Source organism: Rhynchophorus ferrugineus, unplaced genomic scaffold (assembly GCF_030347505.1).
Source record: "Rhynchophorus ferrugineus isolate W39M unplaced genomic scaffold, kcgeb_rfMv2 rfM10, whole genome shotgun sequence".
Taxonomy (NCBI): Eukaryota; Metazoa; Arthropoda; class Insecta; order Coleoptera; family Curculionidae; genus Rhynchophorus; species Rhynchophorus ferrugineus.
Window position 1 is genome coordinate 32939022 of NW_027472589.1, and position 20437 is coordinate 32959458.

At 35.4% G+C, this 20437-nt stretch overlaps 1 protein-coding gene across 2 annotated transcripts in view; it reads left to right on the forward strand.

The window, feature by feature from the left end:
* Svil (Supervillin) overlaps window positions 1–20437 on the forward strand; it is an 82264-nt gene that overhangs the window by 24924 nt on the left and 36903 nt on the right. The window contains exons 2-10 of one of the 2 annotated variants that reach the window (XM_076415654.1): window positions 8192–8487; window positions 11162–11285; window positions 11869–12082; window positions 14102–14435; window positions 15662–15797; window positions 15859–16033; window positions 16678–16850; window positions 16916–17251; window positions 19476–19827. In XM_076415654.1, coding sequence (XP_076271769.1) covers window positions 8192–8487; window positions 11162–11285; window positions 11869–12082; window positions 14102–14435; window positions 15662–15797; window positions 15859–16033; window positions 16678–16850; window positions 16916–17251; window positions 19476–19827 — 2140 coding nt within the window. The remainder of the gene's footprint in view (window positions 1–8191; window positions 8488–11161; window positions 11286–11868; window positions 12083–14101; window positions 14436–15661; window positions 15798–15858; window positions 16034–16677; window positions 16851–16915; window positions 17252–19475; window positions 19828–20437) is intronic. The other variant, XM_076415655.1, reaches the window with a different exon arrangement.

A 20437-nucleotide genomic window follows, 5' to 3' on the forward strand; every position in this document is an offset into this window, starting at 1 on the left:
AATAAGCTCCTTGCTTTCAAGATTATTTTGACATTACCTTTGGTTTCTAGCCTTTTCTGGTGCTTATTCCGCAACCATACTATCTAGTTACAGGTTTTGGAGCACGTTTTAAGGGATACGAGGTTCAGATTGTGATTTACGCAAGGATAAAAATGTAGTTGTTACACTTTAGAAAGAAATTACTTAAACAACTTTATTTAAAAAAGTTAAAGGTGGTTACTTGTTCGTATTTTAATCTAGACGAGTGTTAAACATATTTAATTCCTTGAAAACAAATGCTAGAAGAAGGAATTTTGCCCTATCACCGTGATATAATTACTAGTAGATTACCAATCGCATAACGTAACATCTTTTCAAGAACTGAGATGGATTTTGGGAGACGCTTTTCAACATTTGCATAGAATACGATACCTAATTATGAAGAAAATAGAAATGCACTGAGACCAGGAAGTAAACCTAGTTTTAAGTGCTACAAGAAGATCTCTGCTAAATAAATGCTATACATTTTAACATAAGAAGGACAATAACTGGAAACAAGGAAAAAACAACAAAAGTAATGAGAGATAAACAATGCATTCTGCACAAACAATAGATTGTTGAAAAGCAAATATATATTAAAAAAAAAAAAATTACAATATAATAAAAAAAAATAACGAGAGAAGAACATGACGAAAGGTATATCCAGAAATAAAATGGAGGTAGAATGAACTGGGGTCACTCCTAAGCACCTAGAAAGCTTCTATAGGAACGATAATACCCTTTCATGTGGTTTTAAGCCAACTTTTTATTTCGTCACTAAATAGTACCAAGAAAAAATAAGAAGCCAACAAAAAAACTCACTCTATATAAAGTCATCTGGGAAATGTTTAATGGATGAATCATTTTATTGTATATAATTAAACCACCAGACCTCCGATTAGTTTTTGGATATTTTGGTTTTAAAATTATCGAAAATATTCATTTGGTGACCACTTTGGTTACAGAAACACGGTAACAGTACCGGTCTGGCGATGACCTTCTGGTCGTGCTCTGGTGCAGTTTCGATTTCAGTCGTCTTTTTTCCTTTCGCGTCTCGATCCTGCCAACCGCCAGATGATATTGCCTTCCCGGCGGTGAAAGTTTACCGCACAGAGGACCGAACCAGTCGGACGGGCTGCTTATGCAAAAAGAATTTTACCGGAAAAATTCGTCGATTGCGTGATGGCCGAAACCCATCTAGACTAATTAGTTACGTCACGTCCGAGACCTATCGCGAATATTCGAATTCCCATCAGCCGAAAAGAAATTTACGACTTGATTGTCTCTTTTATTGTGTTATCATCTGCCGACAGTTAAATTTAGGTTTAATTTCTCTTCATATTAAATAGTCGTGAGATTTGTCGATGACTAATTGGATACACTTCTTAAATATCCCCATTCAGTCGCTGTTCAATCTTTGTCTTGCTACATAGTTCATAGAAGATAATCATTCTTAATCTAGAAAGGTATATTTATCAATATATATTATATTATTAAAATAAATATGTTGGTTATTCTGTAATGTTATTTTTCTGATCAATGTATTGTAATGTTATTAAATTGATCTATTCTGAATATATAAAGAATATCTGGTATATTATTAAGTCATAGAAAACTCAAAACTATATAATTATAGTGTATCATATTTAGTTTATGCTAAACAGAAATATATTTTACCTTATTTATATATTAATACATCTTAAAGAATTTCAACCAACTATAAGAAATCCTGTATGAAATCGTAAAAAACATTATCCTACTCATTCGTATATCTAAGTATATCTATATTTATAGTATATATACAATACAAATAATGAAGATGTTAAAAATGTGTTATATGCCCTTCTAGGGATCTGTATAAGGTAGAAATGTACTGTTTGTAATGGTCAAGATGCACTTTCGACAAAAGAAGACGACATAAGTTGTAATTATATTGTAAAATTACAACATACATCATAAATAAAATAGACTGTACCCATTTCTCTGAAAAGAGCTTTAAAATTTAAAAAGAAACATCTTGAATTATTTGAATAGCTTTTAATTAATAAATATTGTTTATAATGGCCAATTAGAGGAAGATCACCTTCAAAATTTATACTTGTACTCAAAAAATATATTTAGAAATAACAGGTCAATTGAAAAGTCCACGGCCTACCATACTAAAACACTTTTTTTTTTTTTGGCAAAATTAGTTTTCTTTATTCAACATAATTCCCTTCAAGGGTGATACACTGATTATAGCGACCCTCCAACTTTTCGATACCATTTTTGTAATTCGATTTGTCCTTTGCTTCAAGATAGGCCTCAGTTTCGGCGATCACTTCTTCATTCGACGAAAATTTCTTCCCAACGAGCATTCTTTTGAGATCTGAGAACAGGAAATAGTCGCTGGAGGCCAGATCAGTAGAATACGGAGGATGAGGAAGCAATTCGAAGCCCAATTCACGGATTGTTGCCATCATTTTCACTGACTTGTGACACGGTGCATTGTCTTGGTGAAGCAGCACTTTCTTTTTCTTCAAATGCGGCCGTTTTTCGACTATTTCGTCCTTCAAACGGCCCAATAACGTTAGGTGCAGATGGCCCTTCCTTTTTCAAGGTAGGCAATGAAAATTATTCATTGACTGCATTCATGCGCATCCCAAAATACAGACGCCAAAACCTTGCCAGCCGACTGTTGCGTTTTCCCACGCTTTGGAGCGGGTTCATTTATCCATTGTCACATATCAATGCAAAAACTCGGGTTTATTACGCTTGATCATCTTCAAACACTGCTCCGAATCATCAACTCGCCGTTGTTTTTGGCCAAAAGTGAGCTCGCGCGGCACCCACTTTGCACAGAGCTTTCTCATAACTAAATATTCGTGAATGATATGATGCACACGTTCAATTGATATCTTGAGAGTGTCTGCTCTTTCATTCAATTTCAATTTACGGTCATTCAAAATCATTTTGTGGATTTTTTAAATGTTTTCTTCGGTAACAACCTCTTTTGGGCGTCCACTGCGTTCACCATCTTCGGTGCTTATTTCACCACGTCTAAACTTAGCATACCAATCCTTAATGGTTGATTTTCCTGGGACAGTGTCCGGAAACTCGGCATCAAGCCAAGCTTTTGCTTCAACTGAATTTTTTCCCATATATATAATATAATATATTTTATTAACACGCGAAATTCCTATGTATCCATTTTTTTTTCATAATAACTAAAGTTGCTTTACTCAAAATGCTATAATTCACAAACTAATAATCCGACAGCTGTCAAATTTATACACGCATCTTTTGAGGGTTATGGCTAACTAAAAAACATGTCGATTTCATTCTAGTAGCACCACCTATGTGTCAGGCTGGGGACTTTTCAATTGACCTGATCTAGATTGATTAACCGATGTTTCATTTTTTGTGTACCCGTTATATCTAAGTTAGGAGTATTTGACAGTTAGCTAAACGTGCCCAAAAATTCAAAATAATTTACAGTGCATCATATGATATTTATAATGGTATTAAATAAAAGCACGCAACCGTCAGATTTGAGCAAGGACGTATTCTCCTTTACTGAATAAATGATGAACTTTAAGTCGCATTTCTTCGATCATCTGCATTTTTTTTATTGCGATACTCTTTTAATTCCATTCCTACATTTGGCGATACACTTCAAAATAGTTACATGGCAGTTGAGAATGACTGAATCAGGTAATTTTATTTTAACGTAATCTATGTATGGTTAGTTGACGCTGTTTAACCACGAAAATGTTTTTTTGTTTGTTTATGTTTCTCAAAAGGTTTTTTAGCCTGGATTGAAATCTAGGAGAGAGATGATAGTAGAAATAGGTTTGTGATATCACAAGTACTCATGTAACCTATTGAATCGCATTCGCAACTATTATATTGGTAAATGTTGGCCAAGAAGTGGTGGGAATAATTTCCTATTCCAGAAACTATTAAGCATAATGCATCTGGCGGTGCAACTAATTGTAGCAATTCTGACGCACAATTATCATTTTCTTAACTGTAATTGATATTTTGGATATCACAGGAGCACTGCGAATATGCACGAACTCGTTGCATTCTAAGCCTATGTACTTCATTTTATGTTTCTTGCTAGTCATTAGTATGCTTAACACTTAGGATATCTCGTCGCATTTGATTGACTTCTACGGCCTAAGTCAAGTAGTCTTTTTTAGCATTGTTAATAATAACAAATTCGATAACTACTAAATACAATGTAAACATATACCTAATGTAAAAATAGCGACTGAAATAGTCGATAGTAAAAAGTAGTCAATTACTGAACAGTCGATAGTCGATTTCAGTCGATTGTTCCCAACACCACTAGGAAATACCCTTCAATCACATCCCAGATAAACGTCTCGGGGTTGCCAGCTATTCGTTTTCGGGTTCTAGTTGGCGCTGCTGGCACCCCGCCGGTGTTCAACATCTGGGATTATATTTCTGGGTATTTTGTAGACCGTTATTCCATGATGTAAAATTCGACTTACTCCAAGGTCGCTACACATTTACAAGGTATTCTTTACCATTAACAGTCACTACATATTTCAACTCTATTCTTGGCAAATGGTTACTAAGCCTTAATTAGAATAAGATTGTAAATTACCGTTTGCACATAGTTATATCATATTTGACATATATGCCATTATTTTTCATTCGATTTTCAAGCTCGATAGCTTGAATCGATGTAGTTATCAAATAATACCTACATTTGTATGAAATATGAATCCTGGTAAAGTATTACACGGTCAGTGCAGAGAAATTATCGTCAATGTTTAATACATTATGTATTCTAGTAGTGGCCGATAGTTTTAATTAGTATTCAACATTTTTAGTCGCAAAATAAATATCTGCTCACACCCATAAATATTTGGACGGCAGTGGCAGTGGTCCTTTGTATGGGAAAACGAAATTGTTGTCGCAATTACTCTATATTCTGTCACCCTGTAAACCTTCCCTGAACTTCCAGAATTATGTCAAAACCAATATTAATAATAGATCTTGCCGTTCTTTGTGGGCAATAAGTATTTCTTATGATGATTATTACATACATGACATACAGATCACAGCAGTAAGTGATCATATGTATAAAATATCTTAATCCAAATCTTACTCTATTGCCTATATATGTCCGTACATATAACTGCATGGCATTTAGTTATTAGTCCATTGGAGTACACTGACACTATTTCGAAGTATCAACATTTTTTTAACCAATACTTTGAAGTATACTTGTTATGGTATTCAGAATGAAGGAGAATGTTGAATTTCAACAGGGAGCTTTCTGGTGCATCATTAGTAGCAAGGCGAATTGATGATGTTGTTCGTTAGCATATTTTGGTATCTCTATAGGATATAGTTACGGTGATTGTTCCGCTTTGGTTTGTTTGAAGTTGCCGAATCTGTTGTGAATCTATAAAACACAAACGAGATAGCAGAATTGTAGAGCGATTTCGCGATGTAATTAATTCACATCTAAGCGCGAAAGACGGAATCTCGCTTGAAAACGATCGTAAATGAGGCGCACCTATCCGTTCTATCTTCGCATCTCCATTTTTCTATCCTATTAATAGAAGTAATTGATGAACGGCGGCTCTCGAGTACGCTCTGGTGGCCCGAGTCCGACCACGCAATTATTTCTTTCCATCCGAGATCTCGACGTGTTTTATACACAAATTAAAACTAGAATATATCCAAAGCGTGACGCTGCCCCACGTTCGTTCGGACGCTCCGATCAATTGCCGCTGGGCGCGATTTAGTGCCAAATGAAGATCGGCCCATGACGCGTCCACCTTGTTTGTTTGTACGGAAAAATCGGGATAAACCGTCCAGAAATCATCATAATAGTTGCAATAACACGGGCCGTCGGTAAATATTTACAATGTTTCGTAATCGGAACGCGAAGCCGGCTTACGATTCGTCAGACGCTCAAACAAACGTTGGTAAGATCATGATGTATTTTTAGTTGATATATTACGTCTCGCCATTTCGTCCCTTTTCCTTTATCCGGTGTTCCTGTTACAGTTTATTCGGTTATAAATAAATGACAGTTTTGTGTAAATTACGCTGTTCGATTCCCCACAACATCCCCTAGTACTTGCTATATAAATATTTCGTAATACTTCAGTCACACGTAGTTTAAATAATCAGAGTTCTTTGTTTTGATTGGTTCTTTTACTAAACCTTCACAGTTTTATAAACGATGTACCCTTACAACTTACGCTAACTTCTAAATGCAATATCAAGTACTTGCATATATTTTGATCAGCCATATCTATTGGTAAAAATTCAAGGTATCTATGTCTGTGAATGAAAATGAGAGATCCAAAAGGAGAATGGCTACAATACGGTTTGACTGCAAATGCCATTTCAAAACGTTTCAACATCGCGTTTTCATTGCCTGTCAGATAGTCAACAAACACGTGGAGGCAAAATCATTCTCTTGCATAATAAACCTCAACTCATGTTGCAACAATTGTGAAGCAGACCATATTGTAGTACTGTGACTGTGTTGTTGTACTGCAATAACCTCTGGTTATTCACGAAAACATAACTTGGATTAGTGTTTTCCGCAGAATTTGATTTGCACTTTGACTGTTGACGTCTTCAAGTCATCATTAGATATATACCAAGATGAATTTACTGTGTTACGTAATTCCTTGTTTGACTAAAAGTTTTTTAATCTAAAATCGGCTCATATTCTCCCGGACGAACCATCGAAAAGTAACAAAAAATGACTCCTATGTAATGTAACATGTTAGATGTGTTTATAGAGTTGTATAGTGTATATAGGGTTTTGAATTTAGTAGCGTCATATATAATTTTTTTTATTCGGAGATTTCTGTTGGTGAGACATCGACTATTTTTTATGGTTTCACACAAAAAATGGTTTCAGAAGCTTAAGAAAGTTACGTCGAAAGCAAAAAACATAGTGGAAAGCTAAAGATGTACGTCCGAATCGAAGTAAATCAATTTGGGACAACGTGTTTTAGTTTATATTTAAATATATTGTCTAATATAAATTTAATATAAAATGAAAAACTAGTGTCATTAAAAATGGTTTTTGAAAAATGGATTCAAGTGTGACAAACTGATTGATAACTTATGAAAAGCTGATAGTGTATTTAAGTATATAGACTACCAGATAATATAGTGTTAACTGGTGATACCACCTGAAAGAATTAATCAAATCTACAAAATGACTTAAATTAGGCTAACTTAAAGCTTTATTCTTTTGCTCGTGTCACATATACATCACTAGTTGATATATTGCAATATTGTAAAAAATTGATAATACGATTCTGTTTTATCAATGAGAATGAATGTCATGATGTAAATATAAAATCTAGTTGATTCTCTTGTTATAAAAACGTGTTATTTAGAGTAATACATCGTGGTACACTTATTTTTAAATGATTCTTACTAATGTCACGAATCAATCAAAGATGGATTATTTATTTTAAAATTCTATATATATTGCAATAATTTCACTGATATTCCGCAACTTTCCACAGGTTTACTGTTATTATTGATACATGTATTTTGATCACCGAATGGGAAGGATAGTTGTACCAGTGTCCAAACAACACATATGTATCTGAGAATTTACAAATTATCTGCCCACATTGAAGATGAATTCGTACACCGATTGAGTGCAATGCTATTTGATGGATTGAGAGTACAGATGTAACTGTCTTTTTCATATAATACTTGTATTTGTCTCAGCTATCAAGAAAAATCAACTACAGTTCAGTGTACCCTTTGCAACTAGGGAAAAAATGTATTGACGTATGTAACGATGTATCACAGTCACAGATATGGTTGAGTCCTTATAGTAAAAGCCCCTTATAATTTAAAAAGTTCTCGTTGAATCCGTGAAAGACTTCATTGATGTGAAAAGTTGTTCCCTCCATTCAAAATTGTTCAAAGAATTGTGTTCTGTTACTTTAGAGGTTCAGGAACCTCTAATCTATAGTATAAGTTGCTCAATCTGGTTCAGAATTTTAATTCCGTACGAATTAGTGTAGAACTAATATTCAAAATTTAAAGATACATATGCCTGACTGAAATATCAATTTGTAAGGGTTTTTTACCATTTAGTATTTTAGCTTTACTTTCTTGGTAAGAACACGAGTTTAAATGACCTTTATCTGTTTGATTTCAGATAGACCTCCAAGGAGACGTTTCCGCTTGAGACTGAATAGACTCCAACGACCTATCTCATGTCCTGATGAAGCCATGTCGGAGAATCACCGAGATAGTCGCGCCACTCGCATAGCCCGTTACAAGGAGGAACGGCGAAAACAGCTGGCCGAGCAGTTCGGCAATGTCGGCGAACCCGGCACCCTCAAGGGCGGTTCCTCGAGCAGCTCGGACGGACCCAGACCCACCAGAGCCTCGCATTTGAGGGCCCAGGCCGCCACCACTAAAGGGGGGAGCGCAAGCTCCACGAAAACCGAGGTAGGTTCCACTTGTTCTTTCGTTTCATTATTGTTATTTTACATAAAATGATTTATTAACTTATTGTTATTAATTTCTCCATATTATGGAAGACAACAGGTGGTTAACCAGTATATGAATGTATATACAGGTTGTTCAATATGTTTGTGAAAATGAAACAGAAATTACAATGGTGGTTTTCGAGAAAACCTGTAAAATAACTCTCTACATATTAGTGTGCATTAAAAATTATTCACATTATTGTATCATCTTTTTTGGATGATGCGGATACTCTAATTTCCACCAATTTCGTTTCCAATCATTTGTAGTCTTCATTCAGTGAGATGTGATGTCTGGCATTTTATTTGTTTTTTGTCTAAAATTACTACTTGTACTATTAAATTAATATTTTAGCATTTTTAGAAGGTATGAAGGGTTAAGGGTAACTCTGCCTTTACATTATCATTCAATACATTCACACATAATATATAACACGTAATTTCATTTAAAAAAACTAGCAGCAGACAATATGAAAAGCAAATGATATAAAGTTGATGATAAGCTGGCTTTGTTTATCTTTGGAATTTATATGTTTATATGAAAAAATATTGAAAAATGAAACTTCATACTATTACTCATTGTACTACATTAAATGAAATAAATTACAGAATACTTCTAAAAGTAATACATTTCTATTTTTTTCATTGTAAACCTAGCATCTTTTCTAATATATTACAATTATACTCTGAGCATCAAGCATCAAGCAATTTAATTCAAATAATGCGAGTGAAGTTGATTGATTCAAAAGGGTAGAACTTGAACAACCAGATATCTATAGAACAGTTCAGGTTGATACCAGTAACTGCATTAGTTATTTCTGAATCATTGAATAATAGCATTGATGTAGGGAAGTGATATATTATATTAAGGACTGAAATCAGGCTATTTCTTCACAACCATTCACACAACACATTGATGTTTTCACAGCCGTTCAAACAACCAACGGAAAGAATAGAAAATGACCTGTCTATAGGTCAGAACATCACAAATGAAACAAATGAAGCCCGAAAGTATCATGGAAGATAATTAGTTTGATGACTTTCCAGTTTACCTACAAGGCCAAATCACAACACGAAGGTTTACCCAAAAAATAAGCGTTTATTAATATCTCTTTGAAAGTCTCGGTGCGTTGAATTTTAATGGCATTCCTAGTCGTGGATTTCCTCCGGGCCTTGACTCACTTCTAATTGATCTTATTCGTGCGAGTGTAGCGGAAGGCCATCCGCATCGGCTGTGTTTTTATTTTGATTCTCGTTATTTTCAAATGTTGTTTCGGAGGTCATTGTTAGTTTTCGTTAAGTATCCAAGAGTGTACAGTCCGACGGATGTTTTACCATTGTTTGGTTTAAATAATGCAAAATAATTTTTGTTATTTAATACGAGGTGTATTACGTAATCATTGTTTTCAAATAAATGGATAAAGCAAGGCACAAAATACTATGTTTAACATTTCACCTATTCATGAACAATCGAAGGAATAATGAAGTCCATTTTTTATTATTACATTACTTACAGAGCCTATCTGAAAATTAATAGTAAGCTCTTAAACTAATCTTAATATTAACAGTTTTGATAAAGTTAATAGAAGGTAATCCATGTGAAGGGCTTCCAAAAACTTCTAGTAATGCTCTTAAAAATATAGAATACGGTGTTAGGATAATTGTATAAAACTCTAGTAAAGTTCTAAGCACAGTGAGCAATACTTCAAATGAAGCTTCTGGCCAATTAGGAATCCACTCATTTACCACTGATGATTCCGTGCACAAGCAGAGAAGCCCATATGATCACTTTAGGCAAATTAAGGTATAACTGATGCTTGAATTTCGGATTTAATATACTCAAGTAGAGTTTTGCCTATATACATGTCTATTAACATGAAAATGAACTTTATCCAAAAATAAGATGTTAGTAAATGTTAAAAAGAGCTCAGCTATCCGATTTACGAAATCAAACACTCTGACTGGCATCCTGCGACATTAGTTCTGACATCAATTGAATTTTGTAGTGAGGCAGCTTTAGGTTTTTGTGTAATAATGATTTTTTTTAACTTCGATGGTTTGCGTTATGAACAGTTCGTGTTGATTAATATTCTCCACAATTTCTACCACTCTCTTTAGCCTTCCAGAATTTGTTTTCTCTAATGCTGGTTTCTACAAGATTTTTAAGCCATTCTCGAATAAAGGAATGCTTGACCTATGTCGAAAACCTCAAATATTGTAGAATATTTTAGTGGCTTCAGTTATCGAATTATCATTTTTCTAATCTTATTAGTTCTCAAAAATGATCTAACAGTACAATCTCAAATAAGAATGGTATAATCGTGAATAAATAATTCCTAATGTAAAGTAAAGTTACTTTTTAAAACTATTAATACAGAATCATGTCACTTTTGCATACAACTTTTGTCCGATCATTATTTGTACATGAACAATTGTATCCTGTACCTAGTACGAGCTTTCCATAGACCAATTTTTATCGTTTCTCGACGAATGTCCCCGAGTAGAGATAATCCATATCAACCAAACCATGGCATATTTAGTATTTCCGCAGTTTTATACTGCGGTTCGCTTTTTATTTTAATTCCGGTGGAATCGATTATTTCTCTGTATTTTTTAACGCCATCTGTTTATTGTAGAAGAGCGTGTCTCCGTTGTCGGACACAAACAGAAACAAGCAGGAACGGGACAAGAGCAGCAAGAGAAAGTCGAACTTGAACCGATCCCTTAACTCCGAAGAAGTTCCAGCGTTTAGTCTTAATGGTAAGGTTGTTTTTTGCTCATTGTTTAGTTAACGTTCACTTTAGTTATGTTAAACGGTTCTTCAGTTCTCATTCATACAATATTTCGACTATCCACCAAGAGTACCATTTATTTTTAATGTGGCTCCATTTACACAAAGTAAACTGTTTTTCCATAATTATTTTCGGTTCGTCTTTTGGTGGGGTGGCAATTATCGAGTAATTTTCTTTGTTATTTTTAATAATCTTCAAGGAGTTGAAAATTGTGTAAATCCTAACGTGTATTTAACAATCCCTAAGCTTCTAATTTACTAGTAGCATACCACTAGCAGTATACTACACAACATTATTACTTCTTCATTACTATTGGCTATCGACCCTGTTCTGGGCCTTAGATATGTTAGTTCAATTTCAATGATCTTGATTCATGTCTTTTTCAGAGCTTGTGTTAATATTTCGGTATTTAAAAAAGTCAGTTAGTCGATCATCTCTAAGATGTAAAGGTTTTCTTCACTGGAAGAACTATCAGTACGTCATAAACGGAATTTAAATATTTAAATTAAAATATTAATTTTATTTTGTAGTAACTTTTTTTTGTTGTTCAGAAGATCCGAAAACTGCCCGTAGACGACGACGTTTCTTCCCTCAGGACGTACTGGACCAAACACCCCGACCTCCGTCTTCTCGTGATACATCAACTGCCTCCGCGACATCCTCCGTCAATACGCCTTCAACAGCTCGTTTCACTGCCCCGACATCACTAGCCACTTCCACCACTACTCACGCAACGTCCGAGTCTCCACCCAAGCAGAGTTCCAAGTAAGGTTTTTTGATTATTTTTGACGGTAGAATAGTTTTTGTTTTAGTTATCACACTAGAATATCAATATTTATTATTTAAAATATATTTGGGATGTTCGTCAGTTTATATCAGGCAGTTTATATTATAAATATAATATTTACAGATCATAAAAGATCAAGCGATTTTATCCTCTATAATTCGAAAATACCTTAAAGTTTTTTCTCATTACGTTTATGTTTTTTGGTAAATTTAATTTCATATTAAAGACAAACACGAACTATAATATCGTTGAATATGTTGAATTGTTTATCCACTAAAATGTACCGCTGAGTCCTCTGACTTTGGAGGTACTTTTTCGTTATTTAGTGTGAACATATGATAACAGAAGACTGATCTGTAGTTATTATAATTTCGATAAAAGAAGATATTTTAATCAGCTTCAACTCTCAGGTACTATTATTTGCAAATAATGTTAGGTCTTTTTCTTTTTTTTGGTATATACCTATTCCTGTTCGTCCTATTCTTGGAACACCAAAACTTTGATTTTTCTTGGTTTAATAAATAGTGCTGTTTTGAATGGTCTATCTAATGGGATTAGGTGCTTGCATTTAATCTGATAATTTTTTCACTTTAAAAAGGCATTTATTGTGAAAAATGTGCAGAATATATATTAGAGTAAATATTTACCATCACTTTCTAATTTTTTTTCATCTTTCTGATAACATGGCAATATCGTATCGAAATAACGATGATGGTTTTGCGGCGATTTCTTTTCGCACTTTCCTAGCACTTCGAAATCGTGTGCTAGCCAAACCAACCTTTTGAACAAGTAATAATAAGACACTATGTCTGGAGATACGCTGGATGCCACAGTGTATTCTTGACAACTCTTACAACGCCTTATGCAATAGGTTGACTTCAGCTGGCATCAGGGAATTGGTTATTGCTGTTTGTTTTTGCAACAATAGGGCGTTCAATTTGTTCAATTGTCGTTGTTAGGCATCTGCAGTAACAATTTCATTCGGCTTTAATAACTCGTAATACAGAACATTCTGCTGATTCCACCATATGTACAGCAAAATTGTATGGCCAGGAATATTCCATTTTGGTGTCAATGCGGACGGTTTTCCTAGACTAACCCATGATTTTCTGCGCTTGCGATTGTCATAGTAGATATCATGTCATGTCATGTTTCTCCTCTTGAGTCTTTTCCATTGCATGTAAACATATAGAAACTATGGATTAATCAACAAATAAGCTGTCTGAAAGTTCTTTGAAAGTTTGAGCTACGTTTTCGCCCAATAAGCCTTGCAATTCGTCGTCTTCGAACTTTTGTGATCCTCCAAGCCGTTATTGTTATTGAAATCACCACTTTTAAATCGTTAAAACCAAAATCGACAGCTGGATCGTCACGGAATACAACAATTTTTCTTCAATCAAACAACAAAAGTAATGACTATCGAAAATACAATTTCGGGCGTTCCATGATTAACGTTTGTATACACTGAAAAACTCAAATATACTAAGTGGAAAATTATTATTTTAAGTAGACAAGTGTTAAAACCATCGAACTTAACAGTTAGTTTAGGCTTAATAGATACTTTTCCATTTTCACTAATAGATATCGCTTATCAAGATACTACCTAAGTACTATCTATACCCTGAGAAAAGGGAAAACATTTCTTCAAAGTTGTAGAGAATTGCGCCATAATTAATAATAATTGGGGTAATAAAGAGTAGAATTTAAACTGGAGATATAATATCAACCGTGACGAAAAATGTAGTTTTGAGAAAAACACCTGCATTTCTACCGTTTAGGAGTGACGATCTTAAAGATGCGTGGCTAAGACAGCTGCAACTTCATACTGTTATATAGTTGTATAGTTGAAAATTATCTCTCGAATGACGTCCAATGACTAATCAGTGAAGTTCCTAATGTTGTAAACAGTCTGAACAAACAGATTACTTGACCGTCTTGCGGTATTAGTAAACTCAATATTGACAATGGCCGTTTCAACGGTTCTGTTTTCTCTTTAGGCGTTCAGGTATATCGGTGCACATGGAGAACGCACGTCGCTCGGTGACGTCCCCGTCGACGCCAGATACGCACAAATACAAACCTTTTGTTGCCCGCACGAGGACCCAAATGCCGACAACGAGGGAAAGGCCCATTTCGAGTTCGGCCACTCTTAGGGGTACGACCGCCTCCGTCAGACCGTCTACGTCGGCATCGGACAATGAAACCAACAGGAACATCGCCAAGCGAATGGAGGAATTGAAGGCCTTCACCAGGGAAACTCTAGCGAAAGTTGAAAGGCTCACCAACAGGACCAAGGACCTACAAGTTAAAAGACCTAGTCCAGTTAAACAGGTAATTTTATTTGTTTCTTTTAAATTGTTAGGCATTGTTCTTTTACTTATCTATCGCAACGCACGTATATAACTTAAAATGCTTTTTTTCGAGAATAAAATTCGATTTGGCTCTGTACTAGTAAGCCTCGATGTCAAATGTCTGAAAAATTCTTCAAACCGTTGAATATAATAATAATTATTATATTAGTATAATTTTGATAACGTCGATTGGCTATTTTATTGGAGATACTATATATTTTAATTTTGTTGTATTACCGTATCTTTAAATTTGTAAAAATTTAATAGAAAATTATAGCTCAACGCAGTTATATTTCACAACTTTCTTTTTTATTGTTATGTAATCTAATATGTAAAGAATAAAATATTGATTCAATTACACGGGAGTATTATAACGACAGCAACTACAAAGACGCCGAAACCATAAACTTTGAAATGATGACAAAACTGAATTGCTTTCACAACTGGATATAGCCTCTCTTTGATTTTGGTACCCTTAATTGTTATTTCTCTGGCGAGTATTTTCTGTAAGGATTTATAGGACTGCCTCCAATTTTATGAATGTTTATTGTGAAGGTCTCTCAATATTTCGGATATTTAAAGATAATTTTGAATGAAATGATACTATTGGCTAGGGACCACTCACTATAAACGACCTGACCGATTAATGGCAAATAATGTATAGCTATATAAAAGCGGTCGTATTTTCTTCGTCCTTTCATTCAAGGTTTCGCCTATGATGTGTTCTCTTTACCAATTTTTCCTGTGTTAATACAAGTGATACAACAATACGGGTACATCAGTGTAAGTGCATTCTTTTTTAGTTTAAATCAGAACATCAACACTGTCTTCTTATCTAAATTAATTTTTTTGAATTAATTTATTTTTATATTATTGGTGCTAATACATCTAGTTTCGATTTTTGTTTACATAGCATTATATCGCTCGTTAAATTATTTTTTTATCTTATTATTTCACTTATTTTATCTTATGTTGTAATGTCGAGAGAATATTTTTTAGTTTTTCCTGTATATTTTGGTTTTAATACACTTTAATTCCTTTTCATGTGCATCTGTTCCTTTTCAATTTTGATCTAGAGATATTTGATTCACAACAAAATTGTATTGACTAGCGAGAAAAAGATATTATGTTTAGACCAAACATTTTTCAATGTAATGATTAATTGTCTGTATAATGTGATTGAATAAATTCTGATTATGCTTGCAGATGGATCTGACACCTTCTTCCATACTCAAACGCAAACCGAGAGAGGAGAAAGAGACTGTCATAGTTGTAGTTAACGAAGCACCCGTACCAACACACGTGGGGCCCGTCTCCATACTGAAACGGAAGGTGGCTCAAGGTGAGCACGAAAAAATCCACGATTTCGAAATATATACGGATCTTCCGACCTCTTGTTTCAGATGAAAAGACTGAGGCTCACTCGACGCCGGTGACGTTCTCGCCCAACGTCGTGGAGCCAACCACCACAAATCGAAAGCAGGGCATCCTGAAGAAGCGGCGCAGCTTGGACGAATCCACCGTGATGAGACACAGGAGCTGCAGTCCGGATGTTGCGAATAAAAGTTCAGATTCAAAGTAAGTTTGTTCTTCTTGTTTTATTTTTCTTCTGCAGTTATTTAAATTGTATTTTTTTGTTAGTTATTGTTTCATAGTTTTGATATTAGCAAAAAGGCCTTCCAGATTGCGGTTTTCTTGACTCTCAATATTAGCACATTGATGAAGCCATTGTTTAATGTTGAATCTAAAATTAATGTTGATTGAAGCAAAGATTAATTAAAAATATTAACAGTAATTATCGTTTTTTCATTTTTAATTCATATAACAGTTGATATCATAGGTCTTTTGAGCTACTACATTTCTACCATCCATTCGCCTTCGCCTTTTCTATTTGTATAATTAATAATTGTGTTATTAGGTGACACTCTGAGTGACATTAATGTGTTAAGTGTACTTTTTGAATAATATTATAATAGGCTTAAAAATTGTTCCACTATTAATAATCAAGCTGGAAAAACAATTTTTCTTATGCATATCTTTATTCAATATGCATCTTGTTGGACCCATCTTGTAGCGATATGTCCATTTTTAACTGTGAAGAATGCGTCTTTACAAAAATACATTTTTCCATAACTTTATCCGCTCAACTTATCTTTTTATTGTGTTTATTTAATATGCAAGTTAAATTTACTACAATACTGTTATTTACTCATTTATTTCAGATCTATTTTAAAAAGTCAACGAAGATCGTCGTTGGAAGAGCTCAGACGCACCCAATCTCCGGAGGTACATATCCAGGGTATCCTCAAGAGAAAACCGAAAACCGACGATGACGACCAGTCGCTGAACTCGCCGCAGGGCATCCTGAAGCGACGGTCGGGAGCCAGCAGTGCCGGTGAGGCCCTTTCCTCCAAGCCAGCGATATTGTCTGGTTTTAAACATATTTCTTCTCCCTAACAGGAAGCACCACAAACACTCCGCACGTGTCCATCACGACGGCGGTGATCCTGGCCGCGGCCGGTGGAGCCGAGATGATCCTGGAGCCGGAGGCCTCGCAGGAACCGGTCAAGCCCATACTGAAGAAGAAGAGTTCCGAGGAGCATTCCTTCAGCGAGAACTCCGCGGACGCTCCCAAGCCCATCCTGAAGAAGAAATCCAGCACCGACACGGACGACGGCGAGGAAAAACCGATGAAACCCATCCTGAAGCTGCCCAGGAATAGCGTCGAGCGCGAGGTCCTCGACACCGGCCAGGACGTTCGCTATTCGCGCTTCTCCAGTTTGGACTCCACTGATGGTAAGCGTTGAAATAGTTTTTTACGACATATTCTTTTTAATTTTGTGGTAGAAATATGCATGGTGCCGAAAGGTACCTCTGACTCTTTCATTTTGATTTAAAATTTAATAATCTACAGGGTAGAACATATATTACATACATGGTTTTTGGCGTCACATTGGGCTTTTTTTCTAAATAGCTTTATATAAATAATTCCCGAATTTTGTGGTCAGTGACTAAACCTATGTCAATATCATCAACTTTGCTGCCTGATATTTTTATTTAGCTTGATTTTTTCCATTATTTCGGAGATTAGAGGACCACGTGTGAATTAATCTTCCTCTCTTCGTTCTTCTTTATTCCTTATCAACAGATTTTAATAAAATAATAATATTGTAAAATATAGAGCTATTTTTTCATAGATTTTGTCCATTTCCAAGCTCAAACCACTTTGCAACCACATTTTGGATGTTAACACATGGGCTGAAAAGTTCCGGGCGTAACAAAGAAAACGTGTATTTTTTGTTTAAAATTGGCTTTATTCATCAACCTAATCTCCATCAAGAGCCATCATTCTAACGTCGCTCTAACATTTCAATATCACTTTTGTCGAATGATTTATCTTTTGCCTCAAAATAGACCTATCCATGGATCCATATTCGATCCACACTGTCACATATCCGTGTAAAGATTCCGGTTTGTTACGTTTAAACATGGCAAAATACTACTCAGAGTCATGAACACTGTGTTATGAATGAATCACACACAAGTTGCGCCTTTTGAACGGTAATTTCTGATCACTTTGATTTTCTGAGACGTGACTAAAGTCACTGAGACCCAAGGTTCTAATTATCTAAATGCCGTGAAATGTTGCCAGATATTCTTTAAAGGTCGATACTCTCAAAATATCAAATGGGTTTTTTTTGTTAGAAGTTGCCAACCATTCATAAGTCAGAACGGGGCTAACCCCTGTCGTAGTAACATACCACTCGTTCTTTATTTGTGTACTATTATATTTTGATTCATGTTGGAATTGATGCGCTTTGGATAAAATCGGCAACGTCATTGATATTGGCATTTCTCGTAATACTACGATGATCGTATAAATATCTGTTTTGTGTGTTGTATATGTTACGATACCGTAGTTTTTCTGTTTCTGTTCGTTATTCGACCGACAAAACCGCGTGTGGACGCATTGGCGATCTGCCAGACAAACCTGTGTTTATTCGCCCCGAAAGTAGGATGATATTTGTGGGAAATCGCCCACGAAAATAGGCAAAATTCTTTTGCGCGGTGGTTTAGATGCAAATGTCCGCGTCACATTCATTGACCAAGTTTGGAATTTAATTTTTACTGTTTGCGAAAATATTATTCAACTAAAAAATATAGATTTTTTACATTTAAACGATAATAATGCATTAAAACTGATGAAGTTCTTAATATATAGTCGTTAAACATACTGGCATTTGCTACATAAAAGAGAGAGAGAGAGAATTCTACTTGTATGTAATTTTGTTAATGAAAAAATCATTGCCATCAATCATCAAAATCAAGATACAACATAATTCACTAATTAATTGAAATAAATTTCTGGTACTGTTAAATATAACATTTAGACATTAGAGAATAAAACTAGCAGAATCATAAAAACATGTGTAATACATCCTGCTTGCAATATTACCATAACTGTTACACTAAATTTGTATTGGACTATAATTCTGTTTGAAAATTTTACTTTTGCTGAACATCTGCTGATTGTAATATTGAACTTGTAGCCATATTTGTGAATATACGCATGTTATGTATTTTAATTCAATAATCGATGTAGATTTTTATTGAAAAACTTACTATTTAAACAATAATTAAGAATTGCATCTTGGTTAAGCGATGCCCGTTTCTGGGCTAGCGCAGAATACTTTGGGAAATAATTCATTTCATCTAAATGTTCACAGCTTGGAAAACAACATTTTTGCATTTAAACAAATAATTTTTTCCTTAAATACTAAAGAAAATAAAGGCGTAACAACAACGTTCCTTAAATTTATACACAAAACCAGAAAATAAAACAATTCATAGTCGTCTCTGGCTCTCTAGTGACTGACACGCACGGTCCGAACATGATTACTGTTGCTCCCATTTAAGTGCCCATTCTGTATCTTGATATTATATGACTGGTACTCCATAAACTTGTTAAGGAACCTTATTTACGTAACATGAAACTGTATCGATACAAATTGTTTTACAGATGTGAAGCCCATCTTGAAAACCACCAGCCTGAGGGCGGAATCTCCCCGGCCACGCCTCTCGTTCTGCGGCGACGCCACGCCCTCCCCCGTCGACGAGAGTCGGGCGCGCACCTCCCGCCGATCGTACACGATCTGCTCCGACTTCAACGTGACCTCGAACGCCATCGGCCGCGGCAAGGAGGACGACCGCGACCTGAAGAAGGCTCGTCCCCTCAGCGTCCTGGAACTGATCAAGACCTTCGAGAAGAACGTGAACACCGACGCGGCCACCGGCGGCGGCGCCATCCCGAAGAAGAGGAGCGGAGATCGGTACCGCACGCAGCCGGTGACATCCAACGAACTGGAAGCAAGGTTTGTGATCTCGTCGTTATCATTGTTTTAATTTGCTACAGGTACGAGAATCGAGATAAATTCGACGTCGAATCTTATCTTTTTCTGCCGTTCATTGAGAAATCGCTCGTTTCTTGGCACATTTCCTGGTCTCGCCTTCTCTCCTTCTAAAATTAGATGCGTTCGAGCACTTTTGCGAAAGTCTCCAGTCGACGTGTCGATATTTTCGGTGAACGCGGGTTTAGTCGTATCAATTCGCGCGATCGCCAACACCTGTGCGGCATAAACATTGAATATTTTCCAGGTAAGTTTTCCTGTCTGGTTTGTTTCGCCTTACTCCGGTGTGACCGTCGCCATTTCCGGAGTTCCCGAATTCAGAAGGTCGCGTGTTACGACGACACGATTTTTTCCTCTTTGTTGGCGTTACTTTTTCGGTAAAACCCACGCTTCTTATATAAATAAAATGCTACGCGTTCCCGATGTATCGCTTCGACTATTTCTGTTTTATTAATACCGACATTAGTTTGCGTTGAGGCCAAACTATTGGTGGATTTTCGATATCCTTGATCATTTTAATAATAAGATTATCGTAAAACATGTACATGTTATTCAGGATTGGTAAGGTGATCCC